This window comes from Chiroxiphia lanceolata, chromosome 6 (assembly GCF_009829145.1).
Source record: "Chiroxiphia lanceolata isolate bChiLan1 chromosome 6, bChiLan1.pri, whole genome shotgun sequence".
NCBI lineage: Eukaryota > Metazoa > Chordata > Aves > Passeriformes > Pipridae > Chiroxiphia > Chiroxiphia lanceolata.
Window position 1 is genome coordinate 1,123,224 of NC_045642.1, and position 17,627 is coordinate 1,140,850.

The following is a 17,627-nucleotide window of genomic DNA, read 5'->3' on the forward strand; positions in this document are numbered from 1 at the left end:
GGGATGGATTTGGTGTTTCTGAGAAAAGGTTCCCATTTTTGTCTGCCCCTGCGTTGCCATTTATTTTCCTCACATATCACCGCTTCGCTGTTGCCTGATGTGGAAGGACAGTTCTGTGAGAATCTGCAATTAGAGATTTGGGACTGGGTTCTTTTTCAGTCCTGACTGCTGTTTCTAGTAAGTAATTTGCTGATCCAGGTCCTCAGAGCTCCAGGTTTTGCTCCACAGCTGAACAGCAGTGGCAGGAAGCACAAACTGGGAGTGAGCAACAGACTCATAAAAATCAGGGGCTGGAACCAAGATGATCTTCAAGATCCCTTCCAACCCAGGCCATTTTATGATTCTGTGAAAACTCCAGTGACACAGTATCTAGTATCAGTTTTCCCATGAAACTCCTGAAGGATCTGGAGAATAACTTGGTGTTATTAACAGACATGTCCACTCATATATGGGGCTCTCCACTGTCCCAAAGGGCTCCTGCTTCCAGGAGTCCGCAGAGGATGAACAGGCTGGGTTAAGAGGGTGAGGTGAGCAGGGCTCCTGGTCTCCCTCCTGCTCTGTGACCCCCCCAAGGCACGTGCAGGGTGAGGGAGTGGCTTTCCTATTTGTCTGGGAATTGCGATGTGGGTCTCCTGTTTGTCTGGGAATTCTGTGGAACCACAGGAAGGAACAGGCCAGGTGGGCGCTGTGTGTGTGGCAGCAGAGGAGCAAAGGAAGCGAGAGAAAGGGATTGATCTGAGTGTGTGTGGTTGCTTAGGCACACTTAAGTGTTTTGGAAGGGAAAAGGAACTCTCTCCCTGGGAAGAGGAGGAGGAAGGTCGAGCTGGAAGGAAGGACATGGTAATCACTTATTGCCCTGCTTGTCCTGGGCTCCCTGAGAGCCCGGGAGGTGAGTCATGAACACCAGGGCTGCTCTCTTGGCTCTTGTACCACTTGGAATCTCCTCCAAACCCACTGCTGCTCTAGTGCTGATCACTAAAAGGTGCAGTTGAGAGGGAACACCGTGGCCAGGTCTGTCCCCTGCCTGGAGCACCAGAGCCAGGGGAGCCCAGCGTGGGACACGTGGGACACGTACGTTCTTTGGCGTCCTGGGGAGAGTTGCGCGATAACATCTCACTGCCCCACTTGTCCCCAGCGTAGCTCGCAGGCATCTTGTGAGTTGGGCTGGATGGTCCGTAGCCCCTGGGGCTCAGGTCTCCTTTGTACCTCTGGTTAGACTGGTTAGAAAAGGGGGAAGAAAAAAAAAAGGTGTAAGAATTTTTTTTGCCATTTTTCACTTTCTTAAACTTTTTGCCTCTCACTCACGGAGGGACAAACTGCCATGTTCTCCCTATGTTGGTGTGGGGCTGGTGGCACCTCAGGCGGAGCTCCATGGAAGAAGGTAATTTCTGGGTTCTCATGGGAATGAGCAACCCAAACCAAAGGGTGAGGATTGTGTAAGGGAATTAACATCCCTGCAAAATTAACATCCCCTGTCATGATTATCATATGTGGTGTTGGTGCTTCCTTGCTGCTGCAGATGACTTCCCACATGTGTGACTCAGCCCTTTAGCCTCTTGCTATGCAGAAATTACTGCTCACAGGGCTTCCTTGGGAAGCAAAAGGATCCTTACAGGAGGAGAAAACAAGCAGAAATCCCATTGGAAGGCAAAGCCTCACTGCTCTGTAACTGGGATGGGAAGCAGGACCACTGCCAAGCTCCTGGAGCAGCCTGGAAAGTTTTTTGACATTTAAGTTAAACTCACAGGGATTTATCCAGAGACCTGCTGGGCCACCTTATGCTTTGCCCAAACTCTGCAATACCAAAGTGGGGAAGCAATTCCATGCTTCCTTAGAGGATTTAGAGCGCTCCAGCTCTACATTTTTGCACTGCAAGGTGCAATACTCACTTAATTCTCACTTAGATGATGCGTGCATCTGCCTCCTCTCCAGCAATGTGTTCCTGCTGCTGCACTGAACTGGGTGAGAGAACTCCCTGTCTTTAACCTCCAACCAAAACCTCGGCACTTTCATGGAAGAATTTGCTCTTATGGAAAGCAAGGGGCTGCTGCACGGATGGGAAGGATACACTTGTTTGGGAAGGGGGAAGGTGAGCGTGGCAGAATGTGAGAGTTTTATTGTAGGAGATTTGGGGATCTCCTGACTTTGTCTGTCTGTGAGGGTTTATCCTGACCTGGGCACAGCATCCTAAGAAATCCAGGGGGGTCTAACAACAGCATTATTTCCAGAGGCTGATGGTGCCCTGCAGGTGCTACCAGTCAGATACCACCTGACTACAGACCTGTTCCACCTCTTCCAGCTTCACCACATCCAGGATATTATACGGGACGTAACCGGCCTGCCCGCTCCGGTTGAGCAACTTCCACCACTGCTTGTTATCTTCCAGCACCTGAGAGAGGGACAAAAACAAACCTACTGGTGAGAACACAGATGTCTGGCACACAGAAATGGGATAAAGTGGAGAGGGACCACAGGGAAGGTGAAGTTGCCAGAATAACATCACTGAGGGCAGGAGCTCAGAGTAGATTTGTTCTCAGGTGCAATCCAGGAGTGAAACCTTTCCTGGAAAGCATCTTGTCCTAAAGATGGAAGAACAGGAGAGCACCTCTGAAGAACTCATAGTTCCATAGTTCAAATTTCCCTGTTTCTCCATATTTTTTTCCAGTGACTGAGTTACTGTTGTCTTTTTTGCATTAAATAAGTAAAAATAGCTGCATTTTGCACAGAATCCTTTTCCTCAGGTCACAGCTGAGTGTTGGCCCAATCTGTGTTTTATGTTCTCCAGCTGCCAACAGCGTTGCAGTAAGAGAAAGGTTATGAAAAAGGATGTTTTTGGAAAAAATAATTCCCTGGGGAGGGGGAAGTGGTAATAACTAGCACAGACCCAGGAAGGAGGTGAGCAGGGCACTGCAGTGAGTTGTTTTCCTCCCTCCTCGTTGTAATTAAGGGGTGACCAATGTGTTTCAGCTCAGGAAATGACCCAACACAGAGTCAGTCTCTTGCAGCTTCAGACTTGGGCAAAACTCGGTGTAACTGCTCAGAAACCGCTGAGGAAAACCGAGTTGGTGTTTTGCTGGTGTCCTGAGGTCTCTCCTGCCCCTGGGAAGGGGAGGATGCAGCTTTTGCCAAGCGTGCTCACCTACCTCCAGGATTTCATCCTTCAGCACGGAGAGCTCGTTGGCGTTGCGCGCGGTGAAGTCGTAGCGGATTTTGGCATATCTCTTGGGCACAGCCATTCCCTGGGCCTCAAAATTCCTGCAGCAGAGGAAAACCCCGGTTTTAATGGATGCTGATAGTGGGCTTATTGGTAAAACAGAGTGGTGATGGCAGGTTTGTTTGTGTGTGGAGGGGCAGCATCCCTTTGCTCCTCTTCTTGAGAAAGATTTTTCACCCCTTATTTTAGTGAAAGATCTTGGTGTTGGGGACGAACAAGCAAACAAACAGCTGTAGGAGGTTTGGTTAATGGTCTTTTGGGGGGAACTGTGAAGAAAATACTGCTTTTTAAAGCCTGGTGGGGCTGACAGGGCATGAACCAAACGCTCTGATTGTACCTGGGAAAAATTAGGTGTGAAACCCTCCTGTCCTGCTCGGTAGAAACAACAGCCCCAGATGCCAGAACAGGGAGAAGCTGGGGGAGAGGGAACTGAAAATGAGAGTAGGCAGAACTGACTGGAAATCTGTGGGGTTTTCATCAGGCAACACTGAGCTGCTGACACAGAATTCTGCAGGTTTCCAGGAACAGTGCATTTGAACGTTTCTGTTCGAAGATGCATTTGGAGAGGGGGAAGACAAATGCATTCCTGTGTCTGCTTGGAAATTTCTGACGCTAGAACGTAACACTTTTCAATGTTGAATTAGCTTTTTGTTTGAAGAGAGACAAAATAAATATGGTAGATTGCTGAAAATGGTGAAAAAATACAATGAAAGATTCTGTTTGACCCAAACTGAAATGATTTTTTTTTTCTTTTTTTTCTACCTGACTTGGGAAAATTTCACAGGTCTCACTTTCTTCTCCAGTTGAGTGTAGTGTTATTTTTTTAATCCAAAAAATGTTTGCTGTATAGAAAACTGTCTTGCCTTGTGGAAGAATATAAGGAACTATTTCAGTCACTTGGATCTTTTTGTTTGTGATGTGTAGTCTGCACAGATACCTGATGCCATATTCCCAGTGAGTTTGGAGTTCTCCTCCACTTTAGGTCAGGTTCTGTAAGCTGATGAAACCAGTGCTCCCAGAATTGCCAGCAGCTATATATTTCCATTTCTGACTTACTGGGTTTGGTCAGTGATTTTAAATCCATGTACTGTGGAAGCTCAGCTCTTCTGAACCTGTAAAACCTGGCTTTGAAAAATGACCCCATTGTGCTAAGTTTAAATTTATTTTCCTGTCTTCGTTGTATGTTTTTGGTGGTCTGACAAATATTGAAATCTCTGGTTTAGTGTTTGATGCACAGCAGTGGTTGTAGCGTTGTGTTAGTTCCATGCTCTGGGACAGCTCTTGGTCTGGTTACACCCATGTGTAGTATTTAAGTTGTAATTCCACCGTGGGGAAGAGCTCGGAGCAGTCAAATTGAATCCACCCGGCCAGAAAGGGAGCAGTGGCCTTGCCCAGCAGTGCCCTGAAGGCAGGGAGGGGGAGGAAGGCCCAAGTTAGGTGGGATTTACTTCTTCTGTGGCATTCCAGAAGGTAATTGAGTCATGAGGGAGGAGTTGGAGGTGGTGTGTACTCCCTGTGCACCTGGATTGTGCACAAGGGACCCGTGCTGATGGTTGTGGTACTGCCTGGGACTTTCAGGACACTTCTGTGCAGCCAAAAGCCCTGTAAATAACTGTAGTACTGATGTGTTGGGTGTTTTTGCTAATATGGGGTCTCTTGGCTAGAAAACTAGTTCAGACTCCTCTGAAAAAAGCATGAGCACAGCAGGAAAAATGTCTGTGCCAGGACTGTCATCGTGGCTAACCCTGGGCAGACTCAACTTCAGCTCAATGAACTTGAATTTTTTTTTTTCTTGACTGTTACCTGTGAGGAAAACTTGCCACTGACAGTCTGAAAGGCAGGTAAACAGGCCCAACACCTGAGATCCTCAGCTGCTGTCCGTGAGCCCACGCTGTGCTGGGACTGGGGGGTGTCCTGGGAAGCAGTGCCTTGGTGAAAGACACCTTGATAACTTCTATCCCAAGATTTCATACTGCTATTTATAGTTTGCCTGTGCTGATGGACGTGGAAGTGTTTGCCTGTGTGTGTTGTCTAACAGTCACTAAAATCAGAGTTAAATCTTCTAATTTAAACAAAATTCTCTGTGTTTTTCCCAGCCTGAGAAAACTGGAATTGGAGAAGGGAAATGATCCTCATTCTTTCCCTGCTCCGCACACTCTTCTCCTGCATCTGTACCACTTTATGGTCCCACCAGGACCTGTGATGTGGTGAACAATAGAAATAAGTTATTTGCTGATATAATTGGATATAAGGTATTTTGCTGTGATTTTGAACTATAAGCTCTGGAGCAACCTGGTCTGTTGAAAGGTGGGAGTTGGAACTGGACAAGCTTTAAGGTCCCTTCCCACCCAATCCATTCTGTGTTTCCATGATTCTAGTGTTTCTAAACATACGGAGAGCAGAAGCACAGTGCAGCACCTGTGGCCCCTCATCCACAGTGTCAGTTGGGTGGGCTGGGGGCAGGGAACATGACCTATGGATGGACTAACGAGATCAGGCAATATTTTTGCCTCTTGTGGTGGAAAACACCTGGAAGTGTTTTCCTTGCGGAGCTGCTGGCGATTAAACAGCAGACAGTGCTTAGGTGAATGATTCCTTGTCTGACCTGTACCTTCTCTTGGGGGTTATGAACAGTGGCAGAGAGTGACCTCCAGGATGCCCAAACATCCCGGTGTTGTGGTACCTGTCCGTGTGTGTGCGTGAGGTTCCCGGGGGGGAGCTGGGATGTGAGGATCCCTGACCTGTTCACGTGCTGGGTGACGTTCTGCTTGAAGGCATCCACGGCTTGTGTCTGGTCGGCCGCCTGGCCACGCTTGAGTGAGGAGTTCCGGTAGGGATATCCATTGGCTGAGGAGAGCTGGGAAGGCAGACGTGGAGTCAGCGTTACCAGGGAAGGGGGAGAGGAGAGGGACAGTGGGAGATGAGTTGTGGCCTGGAAGCTCTTGGTCACCGTGAGGTGCACACCAAAATGTTCTTCAGGCAAACCTGTATCCCTGGAGCTCAGTTACATGATAGAGGCCTTTGATCAGGAGGGGCTGGTTATTGCTGCCCCTTTCCAGCCTTATTTTCTTTCCATATTTAACTGGAGTGGCCGGAACCAACTGAGTTTTGAGCTGTCTACTTGTTAGGCACCACCACGCCCCCCACAGATCCATCTCTCTGGAAAAAGGGGAAGGAGAAGAGAGGGTCCCCAGGGACACAGGACTAACCTCCTCCTGTAGGTGTCCGATGTCTATTTCCCAGGGAGCTCCACGGAAGATTTCTGTGGGTGGTTCCCAGCCGTTGCGGAATTTGGGGATGTAGGTGGGGATGTTTGCGTCTCGGGGCCACTCGGCTCTAGGACATGAAGCAGGAATATGAGGTGAGATTCACAAGGAATGTGTCTGAAGGCATGTGAGGGAGAAGCAGGAGCATCAGGGCATCCTTGACCTTCTGATAGAATCAATCATCCTTTCACTGGGAACCTGGTGAGATGGCAGCTCTGTCCTCACCTGGATCTGGTCCACGTCTCCCCCAGGGAATCCCAGAGGTTGATCTCTTTGGGTGTCAGGTGTCCTCTGAGGAAATCTGTGGCGTCTTTAGAAAGAAGTGGGCTGACGACAGAGCGGGCAAGCTCGGGGCCACCACAGCTGTTGATGATCTGGGTTACACACAAACCACACAAACAGGAGAGAATTTGCAGGAAATGGTCAAAATATCAAACCAGAGACACACAAAGGAGCAGCAATCAAAGACAAAGCTGATCCTGAGATCAGCTCAGTCGCCTCAAGAAACATCAACCTAAATCTCTGAAGAAGACTGGACAGTTCAGAGGAATGTGAAAATTTTTTATATTGGAGTCAAAGCATGGTCTGATCTAAAAATGAGCTGTTGGTAGAGACATCACAAGCTGGCACTTCAAAAAATGAAAAATATCTTGTCCTTTTCCATGTCAGGATTTCTGCTTCCTATTTTCAGTGCAAATACTGAGCCATGTTTGCCTGAAGGTGAGAGCAGGCAGATTCCCAGTGGGAACCACAGCTGGCTGGCACTTTTGTTCACAGTCAGACTTTATTAATGGGGTGGAAATAGGATTTACCAGTTCCAGTGGTCCAAATAGGAAATGTACCAACTCCGAAGCGCTGGGGTTCTGGATATGCTTCCTTAGTTTGGCCTGGAAAGAGAAAGGAAACCTGGTTTAACCCTAACCTGAGTGTGCCTTCTCTTTTCTGTCACATGGAGGGATTGCTGCTGACTGATAAGAGGAGTAAGTGACTGGGGAGTAGGAATCATTCATTTTTCTTTTGTGCCCATTTCTAGTTCCTGGTGAATTCAGGAGGGCTGGAATACCTGCTCTGCTAAATCAGTCCCTTTGAAGCTAATTGGAGCAACACAGAAAACCTCAGCTTGTTATGAAAGTCCTAGTGAGGAAAGACCAGGATTATGGCTTCTGCCTCCTGCAGGGTTGAAAACCCTGCTAGTTCCATGAATGAAAACAACAGGACAAGTGTTTTGTAGGTCCTTTGCCAAATTGCTGAAGAGGAAAAATCACCGCCACGGTCTTGCCTGTGGCACCTACAGCTGCCCTGGCCACTGAAATGCTCCAAATCCAATGGTATTTATTGGAGTGAGTTGTGCTGGAATGGAGGAGCAAACACTTAGGGTGAGTTTACTGTAAGAATGGGGTTTTATTAGCAGTGATCAGCTGAGCTGAAACCTCTTCACTTTGTGCTTCCATTCAGCTCCTTCTCCTGTCCTGGGCTCCTGGCATTGCTGCCATGGAAAACAGGCTCCCTGCTCCTCCTGAAATCAAGCATATTTTAAATGCTGGTGGTTAAACATTAACGTGGAGTGGAAAGTGTGAAACAACTGATGGCAACAAGGGGACCAAATGAAATGGCCTTTCTCAAGGACTTCCCAGCCATGTGGTGTGGAATGTGGCAGTGCTCCACCACAGAATTCCCAGTTCTCCTCCATGCTCAGCCCTGAGCTCTTCCCAGGACATATGCTGCTCTTTCTGGCCCTGAGCAGGCACAAATTATTGATATTTGCCTCTAAAAGAGAAGGCTGGAGCTTGGTGTCCTGCACTGAGGTTGTTTACAATCTCTGTGGTTTCCTTACTAATAAGTTCCCTGAAGGACCTTGTAGGATGTGTTTGCTGGGCAGGTATGGTCAGAACTGACAGAATTCCTTGTGGCTTGTGACCCTCTGGGTCTCACACATTTCACGAAGCAGAGCTGGCAGCACTGGGAACATCTTTATGCTCCTGCTTTTCATTCCCTTCTTCATACAGAGGGTCTTCCAGAGGAGAAAGAAAGGAGCCAGGAGTAGGGGGGCAATGGGGGGCATCAGTTAATGTCAAGCAGAGACTTCTCAGACCTGAATCTGAAAAGATGCAAGTGTTGCAAGCCTCTGGCTGCTCAGTCCCATCCTGGACTTCATGCTTCTAGTTTTGGTTTAACAGCTTGTCCCAAAAGACCTGCACCAGCCTGACACAATGTTTGTCCTGGGTTCTGAAGATCCTGGGATTTACACCTTTGTCCCTTGGTGGTGTTTTCTATTCAAATTTCACCCTGAACTCTTGCTACTGGGATGCACAAGGAAAAGCCCTGTCACTGTGTGGGATGGGAGCTCCCTCTGTGCCTTACCAAGAGGTTAAAAGCCAGTTTGGTTTTCTGGAAGCAGTCGATGAACTCGGCCTCACTCGGGGGTCTTGCTCGGAGAGTCAGCATTCCCTCTGCCAGGAGAAGGGGCACAGAAGGACAAGTTAATTACAGAATCCTTGTTTGGGAATGGGCAGAAAACACCAAAAACGGGTGCTGAGACTAGAACTACTAAAAATCCAGGGGTCAGGGAAAGCCAAATGTCTTTCTGTGTGTTGGAGGCCTCACCAGGCTCCCTGTACTCTCCAGGAGGCCCCCACAGACCAGTGGCACCTTCCGAAATGGCTGGATCCATAATGGTGCTGCTGCATCCACCTGGCCTTGCTGGGGCATGAGCTGAGGTGTCCCCCCACCTTCACCTGTGCCCCTGTATTCCCTGTTTGTTCCAGCTGCTGCACTGTACCTGCTGGCCCTTTCTTCTTGTTCTTCTTCCCTTTCTTCCTCTGGTTGAGCTGTCGGAATGCCTCTGCTGCCTTCTGCAGCTGGGCGACGAACACTTCGATGTCATCCAGAGTGCAGTTCAGGATTTGCTGTGGGGACAGAAACCCGGGAGACCAAGGTGAAAGTGAGCCTGGGCTGCACCCAGCTGGGAGCCCGAATCCCAGAGCCTGCTACATTTCCTGGAAGAATGCACAGGAGTCAACAATCCAAGCATGAAATGAAGCTGAATTCATCACTTTCCAAACACAAAGCTGGGCCTGGCTGGGTGCTGTACTTATCAATGTGACAAGTGACCCCTGCTAATGGACGGCTGGAAAATAACCCAAGACCAGGCTGTGGGATGGGGAGGAGCAGACCTGGAATCAGCAGAGCTGCCTCAGGTCAGAGGATGTTGTAACCAACCCGGTGATGGAGCTTTGCTTTTGGCCACCTTATCTTTATGCACAGCAGATATCAGTTTGAAAAATGACCAGATTATGCATTAAATGTCTGCTCCCTGTTCTCCCTCTCCTCCTGCCTGTGGGCTGTGCACTGTCCTGGTTACCCACCGTTTCCTTTTCAATCTTCTGTGCTAACATGGCCCGGGACTCTTCGTGATCGTGAGAGCTGGAGCTTCGTCGTTCATAGTCTGCAAACGAGGGAGAGAAAAAGATATTTCCTATCAGAGGTTAAAAATAGGCTCCATTAAAGACAGGGATCCATGGGATGGTAACTCCCAACTCAGGTGTTTACTCTGGGTTATGAGGGCACCTCAGGAGACCATAGGGAGCAGGAGGTGATCAAAGTTGCTGATTAAATCTTCCAAGGTCAGAGTACTTGCCTGCCAACCCCTGTGTCAACACTCTGCCTGTTCTCAGGTATGGACAGGGAATGAATCGGGAGGAGCAACCAGCAGAGACCTGCCAGCCCCTGAGTCAGCAACTCCTGTACCTTTGCTGGATCTGTGCTGAGGAACTGAAGAACAAGATGTCAAGTGCAATTAGATTAACTTTGCTCTCTCTTCTAATCTCCATGGGAGCCTTCGTTCTCCTAGAGGTTCCAGTTTAACTGAACGGTAGTTAAGAAAGAAGGGATAAGCCCTGGAAGTGAACACAACTGCTGTAAAGCAGCATGCCAGGAATTCTGCATGATGGGTGTTTAGGCAGGCCCGTGCACAAATCAGCATTTTTGTACAAACTTGTGTGCAGTCTCTCAAGTGTTTTTAATGGGTGTTAAAAATACCAGTCATCCTGCAAAAAACCCAACCCGCAGGCACCTCCCGGCTTCCAGGAGACACCCACTCAGTGAGGGGGGGTATTTCAGCGTGTACAATTGCTGGGGTGGCCCCTTGTGAAAAGAAAACTCTGTCAGCTCAGTGAAATGTGGTTTGAAAGGCCAGCACAGCAGGATACACCGAGTGGGAGAACTTGGGAGGCAGCTTTGGCAAAGGACCATGAAAAACCCACGTCATCTGTAAGTGTGGGGCTGAAGTGATTAGTTCTGACAGGTTTTGTAGAAAAAGCAGTAGGGCATGTTTTGAGAAGTGATCTCAGCAAACAGGCATCACTCGAAGCTTTCTCCTGTCATCTGCTTTCGTGCCAGGCTCTGTGCTCTCAGAGCCAGAAATCCTGCCTGGGTAAATTCCCAGCTCAGCTGATGGGAGCAGTGTAAGCTTAGCTCTGTGCTGAGCTCCCTCGGAAGGGCAGAGAGAAGGGTGGCTGCTCTGCATCAGAATATAGGTGTTTATTCATGATCCAGCTCAGAAACACAGATATTCCTTTCATGATGCAGAACTGGGCCTGAAATAAGCTCTCCATGCAGGAGCCAGAGCTTCTGTCCCAGGAAAGGAGTGGTTTGGAGTTTCTTATACTATACTATTGTATATTTTCCTTGAAACTAGAAATGAATCCTAAGAGAAGGTGGTATGGTAGGCAGGGATGAGAAATGCTTGCAGTTTGCTCATCAGTTTGAGCTTTTGTCAGAGAAAGAGCTTGTTTCTGTTCTGTTTTCAAGCCAGCCCAAAGGGGCTGAAGTCAGGATGCTTTTGGAATCAGTCTTTGGGTTAGCACATGAGGGGAGAGTTCAGAGCTGCATTTCCACACTCGACTTTGCAGGAGTTCATGGAAACCACTTGATTTTTGAGTGTGAAATCTTGGCTCCTGTGAAGTCAGCAGAGCCAGGAACTTGTCTTTCTGACCAGCTCTGTCTTGTCTGTACATTTTAAGATCACTAATGCTTGGTTCAAACTTCATGTGGTAGCTCAGTTTTATGGGGGGGTCTTTGCTTATTTTGGGAATTTCAGAATTCCCCAAACATAGGTGTTTTTACAAGGACTTTCTAGGAGTTTTGATTTGTTGAGCGGAAGATGCCCAGTGGGTACAACACTTGTTTATACCACAGACCACTTCAGGTGGGTTGGCTCTCTGGGTTCATGAGTTTCCCATCCCCAGGACAGACTTCCTGAGTGCTCCCAGTACCTGGATCATGCTGGGAAGGAGGTGCCACCCTGTTCCTGTTCATCCCTGAGCCTCGCATGTCGTGCTGGATCGGGATGGGAGCCGGTCCTTGCGGCGGGGGGAGGATGGATTGTCTCTGCTTGATCTTTTCTTGGTTTGCCCTGCAAGGAAAAGGTCACAGAGCAACCCTGTCAGTGGCTGCTGATCCTGCTTCCAAGAGACTGGGGTGTGAATACACCACTGGAAACAGCTTTGGGTTTGTTACTCCCAGCTGTATCCTGCAGCACTTACTTGAGTGTCTGTGGCCGTATCTTCTTCCCATGCTTGTGGTCTGACAGGGCACTTTCTATGTCCTCATGAACCAACTCCGCCTCAAAGAGAAAACAGGGATGTTTGTAGGGGCTTGGCTCTGGGAAGGATTAAAGGCAAAGCAGGAAGGGGCTGGCAGGCAGCGAGACAAACGAGGAGTGCTCTGCTCACCTCCACCTCATCACAGTTGAAGAAGTGGATGTCAGGTTTGTGCTGCTCTGAATCCTGGCACACCAGGAGCAGGATGGAGGAATAGCGCATCTGGTTGAGCACCGTCTGGCAGTGCTGCACTGTCGGCAGAGGGAAGTCCTCCAGCTCCTCCTGGAAGAGGAGGAGGAAGGTATCAGGCAACGGGAATTATTGAACTGAGGGGGAATTGTCCTGTGCAGGAACCCCTGGGATCCCTGTCCTGATCTTTAGTTTGGCATTGCTAAAACCATCCCTCTCCCATGCTGCAGGGCTGGCTCTAATCCAGGAGTGGATTTTGGTAGTGACTTACCCTTGTTTGGGTTCCTTAGAACTTGCCTTCTCCAGGTAGAACAGGAGGGGCACCCACTGCACCCCACAGCTCCCACAGAGCCCCAGGTACCTTTGTCTCGCAGTCCAGCAGCCGGATGGACTTGTCGTTCACTTGCAGCAGCATTTCCTGCGTCCAGATCTTCTCTTTGGAGTTGAGCAGGATGAGCTTCCGGATGGCATCGTCCACCGTCATGATGGACTCGCTCTTGTCCATGATGAAGGTGGCCAAGTGCTGAAGATGGGGAGGGAAAGGAGGAAAAAACAGGTAGAAAACACTTGTTAGTGTGTGTAAATCAGTGGTGAAAGCATCTCTAAAGGCTTCAGCTACTGTTTGTAGTTCTTCAGAGCTCAGGCGTGAAGGAGTTTTGTTGCACAAAGCAGTTCTGGTTGGTGGTACCAGCCTGGCCATGGCAGTGAAAGATTGGGTTTTGTAATGGGTTTGCATAACCAGTTTCACCACTTGCATATTAATCTCCTCAATTCCAGCAGCTCTGGCCCCCATCCAGCGGGGCAAATGCTTCCTACACACGAGTTACTGCCCTGGCCTTTCTGAAACTGGTTTGGAAGTTTAAATATAGTAGTTAAGCTTCACTTGCCAAGCTAAAAACACTTGGAATTTGCTTGTCTGGCATAGCAGACCTGCCTGTGTGGGAGCTGTGCCAGACAAAGAGCTCACACAAGCCATGGGCGAGTGTCAGTCCTCTGTGCCAAGTGTGCTGCGTGGGGTCCCCTGCTCTGGGAACAGCCCCTCTGGAGAGCTTCTGTGCTGGGCAGGGAAGGGCAGCGAGGCAGCTGTGGAAAGGAGAGATGTGTCACATGCAAATGGTGCCAGTGCCTCCCAGCAGTGCGTGGAGGCCACTCCAAAAATCCAGGTGACTGCTCAGCAGCAGGCGGGAGTAAGCGCTGCTCCCCGAGGACCGGAGAACTGGCTGTGTCTGCCAGCAGAGGGAACTGTGAGGCAGGAAAAGCTGGGACTCAGAGCAGCCTGGCTGTTTGCCGAGCTGTTGTCCTTGTGCCATGACAGCACAGCCAGGCCACGTGTCCAGATGACAACAGGGAAGGGGAAAAAATCAAGAAGGAAAAGGAACCAGTCCTGTTTCACCTTGTTCCTTTGCTGCCCGGCTGGCAGCAATGTGAACTCCTGCTTCTCTCTGAAGCACAAGCCCTTGCAGCCTGGTTTCAAAGCAAGAGCTGGAAAAATGGGGTGTGTTGTACAGCAAGTACTAAATTGATCTGAAATTTGGAGTACAGAGATGAGTTTTGCCTGACTTTTCTCCCTCTGATCCCGTATCTTCCTCCCTTCTCCCAGTGATCAGACATAAGCTTTTCAGGGGTCAAGCAGCTTCTTTCTGGTGCTGATGCTGGTGGGAATTAGGGGTGGATAGGGTTTGCAGTGCCCCATTTGCTGTTGGATGATTCCCAGGTCCTGGAGGAAGGAGCAGAGAAGAGGGCAAGCTCTGCAGGGTGCAGACCCGTTGCGTGTTCCCTAAGCACACGTATGGGGTGAGGCACTGACTAAATAAAACTGCCTGAGCTGAGATTAGCAATGCAGTCACGTATGAAAACACACCGGGCTGTCTTACTGGAACTGTAAAACAGTGCACAGAAGGGTATTTGCCAAGTCAGTCTTATCTGTGCAGAGGTGCCAGGCCTCTCTTTCGGAGCAGTGAGGAGAACGGTTTACATGGGATGACGGGCGTTCTTATCTCTTCTATTATTTTATCCACCAGCTTTACGAGCTTCATAAATTCCTTTACTGTTTACTGTCAAGCTAATTTTCATGGAGAGGAAACTACTTGTCATACTCACTCATTAGAATATTTTTCATTTTCATTTTCCATTTTCTGTAGATATGGGTGGATTGAGGGGCAGAAATTTCCTGCTGTCTTTGCTTTCTCTCATTAAAACCTTGATATTCAAATACAGCAGCTTTTGTAAGAATGGGCAATGAGTCCATCCACCATTAAACTTCGATCAGATTATTTCAAAGGGTGCAAAATGCCTTCTGTGAGGAAACCTCGTTCTGTGTCAGTGCCTGCCACTGGAATCCTGTTGGCCTTGGTCAAAGTTCAGGGGAGAGACTGGTGAATGGGTGGCATATGGGCTAATTAATGAGGAATTCCTGCACTGTGTAAAGTCCTGTCTCTGCCTCCATGAGTGACTGCTGGGCCATCGAGTTGGTTTCTCCGATGCAAACCAGGACCTCCTTCCAAACAGGCATTTAAAAAGTTTAAATTGAGAGTTTTAAAGGGCCCTGTGTACTAAATGTGAACCTCTTGAAGTGTCTTCCCTCCTCACCTTGCCCAGTTAGCAGTGGTGAGCGGCCACCTCCGTCCCCGCGGTGTCCTGGCCTGTACCAGTGTGCTGTGCTCAGGGATGGCCCAGCCCAGGGTGGCCAGGCTGGCTCCTCCCCATGGACAGGGTGCCTGACACTGGGAGATGGGTTTGGCTCATTGCCTGAGTGTGTGGAGGGCTTTGAGTTACTTGAGAGGACAAGGAGCAGGGGAGAGCTGAAAGCTGATAGTCCACGTGGTCTCTGTTGTTTGGGAAGTTGAGTTCCTGTAACCACCATGGGAACTCTGCTTTTAACCTCTCTGTGCTGCTCAGGAGGGTTGGAAGCACAGGGTGATGGGAGGGATGGACACAGAGGAGGGAGAGGACAGCAGCTTCTCCATTTCCTCTTTCCTTGTACAGAATTCCCCTTGCCTTTTTAACAGTATTCCCCCTCTGCCATCCTCCTCTACCCAGTTACTCAGGACTTGGATCGTAAGGAGATTCCCAACTGCTCTCTGGCCCTGTGAAGGTCCAGGACACAGGGAACACACTGCATGACCAGGACCTATCACTGACCTTGGCCTCCCAGCCCCTCAATGCTCCAGTGTGTGCTCACCTGGACGTGGTACTGGGAAGTCTCGTGCATAATGATGTTGGAATTGGAGTATTTTTTCCTTTGTTCTGTAAAAAAAAACAACGAAGAAAACAAGTTTATCATTGTTTATCTGTGAATCAGGGTCTGAGAATTACAGCTCTGTAATTTCTGAGATTCCAGCTTCAATTGGAATATTGGGAATAATAAGACATTAGCTTTTGTTAGAAGGATTGGAAAATTGAGTGTGTAAAGTGTATGTTCAAGTTGTATTCCTTCGTGCTGCTCATCTTTTGATTCAGCCCCATTTGTGGAGCAAATCAAACCTTGTGTAAAGGAAATCCCTGGAAAAGTAATGATTAGGAGAGCTTTTGGAAGAGGGCTGGAGAGGTGAGGAGTGTTTTGAGAAGACTGGCAGAAGGCCAGAAGGAAAAATCCAACCACAACCCACCAGTTTGGACACGACAGCCCTCTGACTTGTCCTCTAGAAGAACCCTCTGTGCTCTGGGATGCTTTCAGTTTCCTTTCTCCTTTTTCCTGGCAAGCCACAGTAAAGGGCTGTTGCTACAGGTAGGAAAGGCAGTTGGGATCAGCCAGGAACCCCAGTTTCTTGTATAGTATTTTTATGAGGCAACAAATCCTCATTACTTCCTGCACTTCTTACTGGAAAGCAGCAATAAAGAGCAATCAGGGGAAAAATTGTATTCCATGAGGCTATTGAACATAATCCTCCTGGAACTGACCCTGCCAGCTCTTACTCGCTGTTTAATTGGCCCTTGGCCAGGGATTCCTTTAAATTGCTTGAATGGTAGAGGAGGAACTACCCAGGCCCAGTGTGATCTGGAAGCATCCAAACTGGAAACATCCTTCTGGCCAGCAGAGGACATCCTTGGGTTTTAAAGAAGTATATGTTCATCTGAATTTCTTTGTGGTTCACTCAAAGCTCTCCTTAATACCTTCTCAGGGATTTGGCTTCTCTCTTGTTCTCCCCTTTTCTCTGAGCACAGAACACGTGGCCTCATTTAACAAATTTCACATTAAAGAGGCTGGTTCCTAGAAAATGTCTGTCCTGATAGGAACTCATTCCATCGCTTCCCAAATGTATTAAAACCAGGAGCTTTTGGTGGAGAGGTGAGTTGACAGGAGTCAACATGTATTCCAGGCACTGCCTGCCAGGATTCCTGCAAATGCCCCTGTGTTTGATGTACAGCTTCGTGCCTGGATTTGTCCTGCCTAGAACAGGCTGGGATTTCCAGCCAGCCCATCCAGCCCCTGGAATGCTCCCATTCCAGCTTTCTTTGATTTAGCTCACATCTAGTGGGAATTTGGCATTTCTTTGGCTGTCCTAAAATCGGAGTTGGGATCAGGGCCTGGCACACATGCAGGGGCAGCATGTTTTCCCTTTGGGTCCCACCTTGGCACTGTGAGCCTTTCCTCCACATTCCCCCTGTATCTGTTACACTTTTATTTCTCCTTGCCTTCCATGGGAAATGAGCAAGGATCAGCTCCGGCTCCACAGGCATTGCCAGCAGGTGTCTCTCCGGAACAGGCGCTGCCTTTCCATGGGATCTGCCTGGGGGATTTCCCCTTTCTCCTTGGCCAGCTGAGAAGAGCTTTTACACGGAGCCCCTCTTGGCCCTCGGCGGAAGCCACAGGGCTGAGCAGTGGTGGCAATCCTGCCCATGGCTGCAGGAGTGTGCTGAGCACCCACAGACACCCCAGACATGCTGGAGAGAGATGCCTGCTCTGGCCAGGGTGGACAGACGCTGCATTCAAGCTGATTGCTAAAGCTTTTTAGCACTTTTCTAACACTTTAAGGCTGGTGTGTGCCACGAGCTTGGCAGGACACATGAGTACTTCACACCTCGTGTCTCTGTGGCTGAAAACACAACAGTGTTTTGCCTCTGTGGCTGATTCCTGATAGCCCTGGAGTGGTGGCTGTTCCCCAGTTGAAGTGGTTTGTTGGTGGGAACACTGGTTCATTGGTGGGAAAGCTGACAGAGGCATACTGGAGACTGCAGGTCTCTGAGCCAGGGTCTCCTACACCACCAGCACCAAATCAAAGATGGAGAGAGGATAGTTCAGGGGGAAAGGCCTCAGACACCCAGCCCAGCTCCCTGCTCAGCCATTCCAGAGTGACCTTGAATAAAAGAATTAACATTGCAGCACAGCCACTTCCCACCTCGGGCTCGCAGGGAAGG

The 17,627-nt window shown here is 49.0% G+C and overlaps 2 protein-coding genes across 2 annotated transcripts in view; one reads left to right on the top strand and one right to left on the bottom strand.

Moving 5' to 3' along the window:
- Positions 1-17,627, top strand: part of LOC116787990 (deleted in malignant brain tumors 1 protein-like) — a 499,349-nt gene that overhangs the window by 54,757 nt on the left and 426,965 nt on the right. The window lies entirely within an intron of this gene.
- Positions 1-17,627, bottom strand: part of EPS8L2 (EPS8 like 2) — a 48,999-nt gene that overhangs the window by 4,192 nt on the left and 27,180 nt on the right. Inside the window, exons 4-18 of the mRNA XM_032690891.1 lie at positions 15,451-15,515; positions 12,631-12,792; positions 12,213-12,362; positions 12,024-12,103; positions 11,754-11,893; positions 9,846-9,925; positions 9,260-9,386; positions 8,842-8,930; positions 7,293-7,367; positions 6,706-6,854; positions 6,424-6,550; positions 5,956-6,071; positions 3,144-3,255; positions 2,282-2,389; positions 1,076-1,217 (exon numbers count right to left, since the gene is read on the bottom strand). Coding sequence (XP_032546782.1) covers positions 1,076-1,217; positions 2,282-2,389; positions 3,144-3,255; positions 5,956-6,071; positions 6,424-6,550; positions 6,706-6,854; positions 7,293-7,367; positions 8,842-8,930; positions 9,260-9,386; positions 9,846-9,925; positions 11,754-11,893; positions 12,024-12,103; positions 12,213-12,362; positions 12,631-12,792; positions 15,451-15,515 — 1,722 coding nt within the window. The remainder of the gene's footprint in view (positions 1-1,075; positions 1,218-2,281; positions 2,390-3,143; positions 3,256-5,955; positions 6,072-6,423; positions 6,551-6,705; positions 6,855-7,292; positions 7,368-8,841; positions 8,931-9,259; positions 9,387-9,845; positions 9,926-11,753; positions 11,894-12,023; positions 12,104-12,212; positions 12,363-12,630; positions 12,793-15,450; positions 15,516-17,627) is intronic.